The sequence below is a fragment of the Bidens hawaiensis genome, unplaced genomic scaffold (assembly GCF_021521415.1).
Source record: "Bidens hawaiensis isolate Kalapana, Puna unplaced genomic scaffold, B.hawaiensis_p1.1 tig00038621_1, whole genome shotgun sequence".
Lineage (NCBI taxonomy): Eukaryota > Viridiplantae > Streptophyta > Magnoliopsida > Asterales > Asteraceae > Bidens > Bidens hawaiensis.
Window position 1 is genome coordinate 132,922 of NW_027496789.1, and position 10,889 is coordinate 143,810.

At 35.5% G+C, this 10,889-nt stretch overlaps 1 protein-coding gene across 1 annotated transcript; it reads right to left on the minus strand.

Annotated features, from left to right (window-relative positions):
• LOC143590520 (histone H4) lies at positions 1-345 on the minus strand. The gene has a single exon (XM_077070976.1). The coding sequence runs from the start codon at positions 320-322 to the stop codon at positions 11-13; it is 312 nt and encodes a 103-aa protein (XP_076927091.1). The 5' UTR covers positions 323-345; the 3' UTR covers positions 1-10.
• Positions 346-10,889: the final 10,544 nt, after the last annotated feature.

The following is a 10,889-nucleotide window of genomic DNA, read 5'->3' on the forward strand; positions in this document are numbered from 1 at the left end:
ATCTAACTACCTACCCACCGAACCCATATAGAGTACGGCCTTGTCTCTTCAAGGCATAAACAACATCCATGGCAGTGACAGTTTTCCGACGAGCGTGTTCAGTGTAAGTCACAGCGTCTCTAATAACATTCTCTAGAAAGATCTTGAGGACGCCACGTGTCTCCTCATAGATCAAGCCACTGATACGCTTGACACCACCTCTACGAGCCAACCTACGGATGGCGGGTTTGGTGATACCTTGGATGTTGTCTCGAAGGACCTTCCTGTGACGCTTGGCTCCGCCTTTGCCAAGACCCTTACCACCCTTACCACGGCCAGACATTGTTGTTGTTTGGTTTGAGATTTAAGCTTTGAATTGTGAGTTGATGGTTTTGGGTGGTGATGGGTTTTGTAGATGTGGGTTTGGATGAAGGCGGGATGTGAAAATTTTGAGATGTGGGGTGTCCAGATTGTGGCGGTTGCGCGAAGGGTGAAGTGAAATTGTGGCCGTTTGATTATGATTGAATGGACGGTGGATGAGTGGTGTGGATTGTGATCCGTGTGGTGTGCTTCTTCCGTGAGTGTAAAACCAAACACTATGGTGTTTAAAAGAGTTCATATTTAGAGTTTTGTGAGTTTAATCAAGGAATCTATTTTTATTTTTAAGACACAAAAATATCTTAAATGGGAAAAATTTTCCTGAACGTAATTAGTCGAGCTTAACAAGTTTATTACTTACAAAAGATTTTATCTGGTCACTTAAATTTTTATAGTACAAAAAAAATAGTGTTTAACATCCAAAAACTGGTTTCACTTTGCCAAACTCGAGTCTTCATCACGATTGATGTCCATATCCTTACCTAAAAGTATATGAATACATAGAACAGTTACCAGGTGAGTATACCCAACCGAACAAACCAACCAGAATCAAAACGTAAAAAAAGCAATTGAAAAGGCCAACTACAACGAACCACACACTGGTTGACTTATGGTACACCGCTCTGTCACTCTTATTCAGTGTACGAGACCAATGTATACAGTGGGCATGTGACGAATGCAAACTTACAGGCCAACGTATGGTACGCAACATGTGTATCTTTAGAGTCAAGATCTCATTTTAACGCAATTATTTAGCATCCATGTTTCGTCCAATGTGAACCTGTTAAACGAGTTTAACCCCTATTAACTTCCTTAATACACGTATTTGGACACCACTTTCAAGTTATGGAAGCACATAAGGGTGTGTGTAGCGGTGGGCGACAAAGTGTAGTTTTGGGGCGAAAGGATAATGGATCCTCAGCATAAAATTCATGCCCTAACAGGCGCCACATCGCGCAAAACGCCCCATTTTTAGTCCATCCACTACACATAGCCTAATTGGTGACTTTTTCATACAAGATGTAAGTGTCACGCTAATATAGTACCATGACTCTCAACTTTCACACAAAAAATGTCACACCACTTGTAGCTTCAATCAACACCACGTGTGGGTCACAAGCAGAGGTGAAGCTAGCATAGTTTGAGGGGTAACTCGTGTTACCCCTCAACTTTCATAACAAATTGCATTTTCAATGCAACTTTTTTCTTCTTAGTTTTATGTATCAGCTACATATGAACAATTTTTTTTTAATCTGTGCTACTCCTCAACTTTATCTTCAAAATCCACCACTAGCACACGTCTTATGACTCTAAGCATTTAGGCGCACAGACAAAGTACTTGTAACTCTGGTCAAACACCACATACATGTCACTTACGACTTCACATTTAATCAATTTAGCATCGACAAGACATTAAATCTGAAGTAGTCTATCTACCCAATCTATTAAATTAATATATGTTTTTCACATGGCCTTCAAATATGTCATCCACATGGATGCCAACTAACTAATTTCCATTTATACATATTACACTTAATTAACAATTTTTTTAATTACCATTCCTTCAATTTAATAAATTTTTATGTTAGATAATATAACAATTAATGCATTTATTACTACTTAATATTTATTAATTGGCTCAATTAAACCAATCATGACTATGCTACAACATAGGGTCAGGCTAAACGTACCCCCTGGTTGCTTGTCATACCCCCCTGGAAAAACCAACTTTCATATTACCCCTTAAAATCATATAATTACCAAATTAGCACAAAATTAAGGATTTCATATTTTTTTTACAAGTCGCGTTTTTTATGATTTAGGGTTCGGTTATAGGGTTTAGGGTTTGGGTTTTGGTTTTTCGGGTTTAGGGTTTAGGGTTTAGGTTTTAGGGTTTAGGGTTTAGGGTTCGGGTTTAGGGTTTAGGTTTTCGGGTTTAGGGTTTAGGATTTCGGGTTTAAGGTTTGGGTTTAGGTTTTCGGGTTTAGGGTTTAGGGTTTAGGGTTCGGGTTTAGGGTTTAGGGTTTAGGGTTTATTTTGTAAAAGATAAAGAGGTAAAATAAGGATATTAAAAATATATATACTATTAAAATTAAAGAAAAGATATTATAAATATTTACAAAATTAATACTAAAAAAATAAATTAATAGTAAGTAATAGTTGATAATTTTTAATTTGATATATGTAGTGGAGATTATTAAGTGAAAAAAATGTTGTAGGAACTAATATGTATATAAATAATGTTATGAGTTAATAGTAATTAATCTAATAACTTCATGGGGATGTATATTTAGTGAAAATGGTGTAAGGGGGGGGGGGTACGTTTAGCAGCACCCAATGACATAATACTGGAGTACTAATTGTTTTAAATATATATGCTATAATTATAATTGTTTCATATCTCATAATATATACTTCATGTTTGATTTAACATATAACTTGTATCGAATATGCAAACATTTTTTATTGACATTATATCAATTTTCAACCCATGTAATACACGAGTACTAACCTAGTAAATTAGTAATCATATTGAAGCACATTACGTATACTTGTACTTTCCTTATTTACATTTAAATCGCTACCTGTAACATCCAGAAACATTTGGATAAATTTTTCACAACTTTCAAAAGTTGAAGGATCAAATATGTTCCCAAAAAGATAGGAACAACACCCCAAATACATACAGCGAAAACCAACACAAAAAAATGAGAAAAACAGAAAATTAGTTGATCGCTGCTCTACACGACGGATATAATTAATGTCCATCGCGATATGCAAAGGACAAAGAAAATATCTGAAATTGAGCAGTGTCACGCTACACGATGATCTTACCCATTTATCCATCGCGATACGCGAATACCACGTTAAGTAACCAGGGGCACATGTCGAACCATGTGTCGACACGTGGCGAGTCGTTAAGCCACGTGGCAACCCTCAGATTTACAAAGGCATAGTGCTACGCGACAACCTGTTCTTCAGCTCGCCACGATACGCGACAGATCACAATTTCAGCCTATAAAAGAGAGGGCACAACATGAGCTCATTCCACAAACCGCAATCCCAAACACACTCTCAAACACACACATTTTACCTCGTAAAGCGTGATGATGAGACCTAGCCCCGAAGTTCCGACGGTTTATTTCCCGATACACGACGTAAAGTAGATGTGCAGTCCAATTGATCTTAACCTTTTCACTCCAAGTATACGTAATAAGGTAGGGGTTCCGCTTAAATATTTTAATATATGGCTTAGACCCTAGTCGGTGGTATATCCTAAACCTTAAAAAGTTTAAATATGTATTTTTAGCTTTTTATATATAAAAGTTATTGTTAAAATAATGTTTCTTCATGACTAATAAACATAAGATGCTACATACAAGGGTTATAATCAAATTGACATTTATTCTTGTAGAATAAACATAAATAGACGTTTATTTGTGAAGAAGAAACGTAACACATAATTGTTAATAAAAAGGAATACTATATGTCTAAATGTGTTATTTAAATAATGATTTATCATGCTTTAAAGCAATGAAAATTAGACTAAAGGTCTAAAGTTAGATCAATTGATCTAGATATTTATGCAAATTATTATCGTAACTACATGTTCGAGATAACGTGCACAACATAAATCACTGAGACACACTAATCATAATAGAGGTGAATACGCTCAAACTTTTACAACTATTTAAACAAGTTATAGAAACAAACTTTACATGGGATTATATATCCCTAAAAGTTTTAAAACAAATGTAGTCGTTGGCCTTCATGCTATCATATACGTTTGTCTAGATCCTTACATATGTGGTCAGTCGGTGGACACACCGCACCACGCTTGGTTATTACTCCACCATGACGGGCCGACCCAAGTTATACCCGCATGGGGAATGGTCTCGTGTATATTGGTATTTGCCAAGTACTCGAACGCTGCGCTGTTTGCTGAACGGTTTTGAGTTGAGCTTAAGTTTGTAAAAGTATTTCGGAACTTGATTATTATCTTTGCCATGATGTAAGGAATAATTAAGTATATATGTAAGGAATAATTAAGTATATAAAATGTTTTAGAGTTGATGTGTTCACTAATATGTGTTGCTGACGTATTTTATAAACTATTTTACATGTAATGAGTAATAGATGATAGAAGGTGGTGTCTTAGCCACTAGACGATCTAATGACCCAAACATTTCGATTTAATGTAAAAATATGTAAATAATGTTTTCAAAGTTAAACACTTTTGTATCATCTAACAGGTGTATAAGTCCAAAGTTTTAAAATATAATATTATTTTATTATATTAAAGACTCCCGCAACACATATACTCTGATATATTTACAAAACATCAACCAATGTTAGTCACACGCCTATGTCTATGAAGTCGGGTGTGGCATTACCTCTGCCCAAATATATTTGCTAGGCCTTGAATTCCCTTATTGGTTTGTTGACCTCCTAGGTCAAACCATCGCATATTGGTGTAGTAATTCAAATGATATATGAATCAAATTTACCAATACATTTGTATCATTTAAAAATTTGTTTAGACAAACACGTGAAGCTTATCGTAGGATCTCGAACCGACTATGATGTGTTGTCACACCCCGACCAAAGGCGGCGGAACATGCCGAGGTGTGACGATTGCCCATAAGCACATGACACTATTTAAAGCGACAATATTTAATAAACTCATTTCATTTTACCACATCAAAAATGTCACATAGCAATATTCATAAGATTGTCACAACAAAATATAACAAATCATAGCAAATCATATATTGTTCATTTTTCTAATATCCTAAAGGTCTTGATGACGTTTTCTTCACAATCCCAAATCAACCAAGATGCAAACCTGTAACATTTCATAAAATAAAATTTATCAACACAAAGGTTGGTGAGCAATTCATAAGTTTGAGCATAATAGTATATAGTAAGGAAAGCCACAAAACTCGTATACGAAACAATAAACAAAAGCAAGAACTTGGATAAATAGATATCGCTAACACATTAGCGACACCTAGATATAAAGGGATGCCAAATAGTCTAGGATTTTATAGTTATCATTAATTGCATTACGTTAACGACACCTTGCTATAAGGGGTTGCCATATAGACTAGGATTTTATAGTTCCAACAACCAAAAGCGATAAACACATAGGCATATAATCATAGAACACCAAACCGAGCAATTATTTAAGTAAAGTATACAAAACGTTTGTGGTTTAAGATTCAAGTATAAAGCATTTAGTTGAATAAGTATGAAATGTCACCCCCAAAACAAAAGATGGAAAACGGGGTATGAAAGTACTCACATTCAAGTATTAAACTTGGTTCGGAAAAAGTCAGGTAAACGGAAGGACGAGTCTAACAAGCAAAGCCTAAAAATAAAAATAAAAGCCTTGAATTAGAAAGGTTGTTTTAGGAATGCTTTAAAATAAAAGACACGAAATGTAAACAATTAAAGTTTAAGGTTTATAAAGTAACTATTTTAGAAATTATAGAAATAATCCTTTATAAATGTAAGTTTGCTCGGAACCGGGTTAAAGTATCTAACCTTAATATTTACTCAATCTATGTTAAGTAATATGGTGGGTAAAAATGCAGAATGCAAGTCCCTTTAGAATAAAGATACTAAAATGGGTTTTTAACGAGTGTTTGGGTTGTTGGTTCGGGTCTTGATAATTGGTCAAACCCAAAGTCAACTTTCCAAAATATTAAATGTTTTGAGAACTAACAACGCACGTTGAGCGAGTGTTCGGTTTTGTCGGTCCAAACCCATAACCAAAGAGCTTGATAAATAAGCAAGATAAGTATAAGTTAGCATGGTTAGTAAGCAATAATAAAGTTATATGGTTAGATGCGGAAAAGTGTATAACAAAGACCACGAAAGTCCTCAATATAGCCTTGCCTTACGAGGCCTGAAACTTAACCAACCGAGGTCGGATAAGTAACTACCAAAGGTAACAAGGGTTTTATTATGTATATGTTGTGCCATATGATTCAAGTATTAGTTAATAGTTAGTAAACTAATTACAATGAAAAGCTACATCAGTTTGACTTTGAAAGTCAAACCCGACATAAACATGAAAATAACCTTGTTAAGTCTTTGAATTTGAGTGAGGGAAAGACTTATGAGCAGGGATTTATGTTAGAGAGTGCCTTGTATTTATAGGATGAGCTAAATTTGGTTAAACAAGTGATTTAGAGGGTAAAACTCAGATTTAATGGACCAAAGAACCAACAAGGAGACATAAGAGACAATCTGGTCTGCACCAGGTCACTATACGCGGCGTATAGGGGTATCCCTGGGGTGATGGCTAGTGATGTCTTTCAAAAATGACAAAATGGTCCCCGGAGTTCGTTTTAAGTGATTTTAACGCGTTTTAAGGCCCGAAAAGGATGTTTTCAAGACCCAACAAGTGTAAAACAATATTGTAACATAAAAACCATCATTTTGATTATATCATAAGTGTCGGTTTACAAAACGGGTCGGTTTACATAATAAACGAATCACAAACGAATACAAACGAGTACAAACAGGACCCGATTTTGACGAATGTTACAGTATCCCCTACTTTAAGAAATTTCGTCCTGAAATTAAGACGAAGACAATGAAGCAAACAAGTGTGGATACTTCTCTTTCATAGTCTCTTCTCGTTCCCAAGTGAATTTCGCGCCACGCCGTGATTCCCATCAAACTTTGATTAAATGAATACGACTACGCTTGGTTTTCTTCTCGTTGTGATCCATGATCTCAACGGGTCGCTCAACCATAAGCATCGACTTATCGACATGTATTTCGTCGAGGGGTTTATGGAGATTACCCTCGGCTAAACACTTTTTAAGATTTGAAACATGAAACGTTGGATGAACACCGACAAGTTCTTGCGGTAGTTTGAGTCGATAAGCTACTTTCCCAACATGCTCAAGAATTTTGAAAAGACCAACAAAACGAGGAGCTAGCTTACCCTTTTTTCCAAAACGGACTACCCCCTTCCAAGGAGATACTTTTAGAAGGACAAGATTGTCAACATTAAATTCGATCGGTTTTCGCCGTTTGTCGGCGTAACTCTTTTGACGACTTCTAGCAGCTTGGAGGTTCTTACGGATTGATCAATCACATCGGTGGCTTCTTGGACCATTTCTGGTCCCGTTATTTGAGCTTCACTGATTTCGTCCCAACTAATCGGGGAACGACATTTGCGACCGTAAAGAGCTTGAAAAGGAGCCATATCAAAGCTGGAATGATAACTGTTGTTATACGAGAACTCGATGAAAGGGATGTGAGAATCCCAATTCCCACCAAATTCAAGAACACACACTCGTAGCATATCCTCGAGTGTTTGAATCGTAGGATTGACCGTCCGTTTGAGGATGATAAGCGGTGCTAAGATCGAGACGTGTTTCCAAGGTTTCTTGAAGAGATCGCCAAAAATGAGAGGTAGAACGAGCATCGCGATCGGAGATTATTAATGTGCTTAAAACAATCAGTTAAATATTAACTAAACTAAACAAGTAATAAAAACTAGACTTAAGACTCAACTACATAAAACACCGACAAGTGAACCGGTCAATTGTACTAAAGCTAAATAAGTCCGAAATATCGAACCCACATGACCCTATAAATTACGTTAATTAGCTAATTAGACTCGACTTACGACGTGACTATTTATTATTAATGTTTTAAGGTTTTTTTTAACTAATATTTTAAACTAAGAAATTAAATAAACAAGTAAACTAGAGACAAGCAATTAATCACAAGATCGAAACCAAATAAGAGAAGGAATCTACCTAGGTAAGAATCCCATGCATCAACAATCATCAAGCAATGGACAAATAACATGATATGGAAACTGATTTCTTAATATATTCATCTAACAAACCTTAAAGGACCCTTGACAGAATCAAATGACATCCCAAAGAATAATTATTAGATTATTAAGCAATCAGTAATATTGATTTCCTCACGATTATCAAATAGGGTTAATTAATAGTATCTAAAGCAAGTAATCTCACGAAACACTAAACCCTATATAACTTGATAAGCTAAACACGACATCATGAACGAGGATCAACACAATAAGCAAGAATATTGTCACTAATCTATCCTAACATGCGATTGACCAAGACACATGAACAACTCCTCACCTTACAGCTATTGGAATTTAGCAGAACATTCAAACCCTAACCAACTATCAACTAGCTTCTATGATCTAATGGGCCCATTCAATCACAATAATCAAAACACCAAGTAATGATTAAACATAAACCCTAAATCTAAAGAACACAATCAAGAGATAGAAGATCTATGTGAAGCAATAGTTAATAATAAATCAAGATAACAGATACTCATATGCATCATGAAAACAAAATCAAGTCTTTAATATTAATATAACGAAACCATAATCAAAACATTAGTCCAAAGCAAGAATCAGATCGACACATGTTCATCAAACCTAGGTAGACATGAAGTCTAGCCTAGCATAGTCATAATCAAAGACAAATAACTAAACCAAAGAACAAAGAGAAACATTATAAAGATTAATGAACAAAGATCAATGAAAAAGAACGAAAGAACCCGTCTTAATCGACCCTTGAACACCCGTATAAAAGCTTGATGATCTTCTCTCTTCCTAGCCTCCAAAACACCTTCAATCTTAGCTAAAAACCTTGGAAAATCGGCTGCCAAAGTGTCTCCTCCGTTTAGGTTTATAATCATTTATATATTAAACGAGCCGGGCCTTGGAATTTGCAAAACGAGTGACCAGTAGACCCTAGGCGCCGCGCGACCCCCTTGGTCCTTAAGCTCCGCGCGGCGCGGCTTGCTCTAAGGAGGGCTCCAACGAAATTTTTTGTTATTTCTTGTTATTTGTTGCTTCAATAAGTTAGATCTCATCCTTAACTTCCAAGCAACGATAGAACCTTCTAGACCTTCTTTCCCTTGATCACCAAGCCACCATCTACATGAAAATAAACCAAAACTCGTAAGTGAAGTAATCATGTAACCAATGATGAGCAAAACGAGCATAAACTTCGCATGAAATGATAAAAGGAATTAAGATTACACTTGCAAGACACCAAAATATCTAAAACACGATAATCATATAAATCTTGACTCAAAACCTTAAATTAATAAAAGATAAACGAAACACGAATCAAACCGAACTCAAAACATTAAAGAAACAGAACTTTACACGGGATTAGAGATGTATAAATAGATGTATATAAAATATCCCCACACTAACTCTTTTTTCATCCCTGAAAAAGTCTGATGCAGTTGGATCAGAATCGGAAAATATAGTCTTACAAACATATAAGTTAATTTTTAAAGCTTAGAAAAACGCAAAAACCGCGATCACCGATATTGTTGTCCACTTAAACCCATGTCTTAATCTTTACCGGGACAAATAAGATCCGACAATTAGTACTCAGTGGTTTACACAATTAAGACCCGCTTATTTTCAGCTTTTACCGGACCAGATCACCCCAACTTGACTTAGACCTCAAAATTAGCAGAATTAAAACTTTTGTTGCTCTATTTTTTTTCATGAATAGTTAAGACGATCATGGGTATTGTTTATCCACCTAAGCTTAAGCATCAAAGTCTACCAAGCAGCCATTAGATATGATTAAGGTTCAATTAATTAATAGCTAGTGTTCCCCACAACATGATATACCCCCGTTATCAAGCAATACCCCGAACCCATCACCATAGGTGAGCACGCAAAATTTCATCTGTAGGGCTTACATATAGCGTGTCCATTGTGGTCTGTTTCTTAATGATAATGAGACGCGAGCAAGGGGACCCCACATGGCTAACAGCATGGATGATCAAGTCTGTAGTGAATTTGTACTTTTGTGATCATGTTTAAAGACTTATGAGGGTTTGCTCTTTTTGGTATTATTTTAAATATCCACAACCCCACTTAGGAATTGTGAATACCCAAATGAATAGATTGCATACAGACCCATGGTCTCCGGACCCGAAGCATCCCATCAATACAAGATTTAAGGTTATAAAACCATACGACAATGAGGTGTAAAACACTAAACTAGTAGTTTAAGATTTATACATAGGCTACACGACATACTCTAACGTTAAATCTACCCAAGCATAATATGATAACGTATTCAGATTTTTTAAACTTTTTGAAATTTTCTCTTTTCATACCAATAATTGAGGCTTGAGTATGGCTGACCTTTCATTACTTATCTTCCACGGACAAAAGGCTTTACCCACAAAAGATTTCCGTTTTAACCATTTTATCAAATTGCCCTTACATTTTCAAGGCTGAGCCTACCGACACATCCCAAGTTAAGTGCGTTTTCTTTCATTTATCTCATATTATTAGTAGTTTGAAAAACCGATTTCCGATAAATATCATCATTTCCCACTTAAGCGCAAGAATTATAATCAAGGGACATTTTTTAAAACATTTTTCAAAATTTTATATGTTTTTTTTATTTTAAAAATTAAATTTAAACTATGACTCAAATATCCTATCCCCACACTTAAACTTACAGAATGGGAACAATCAA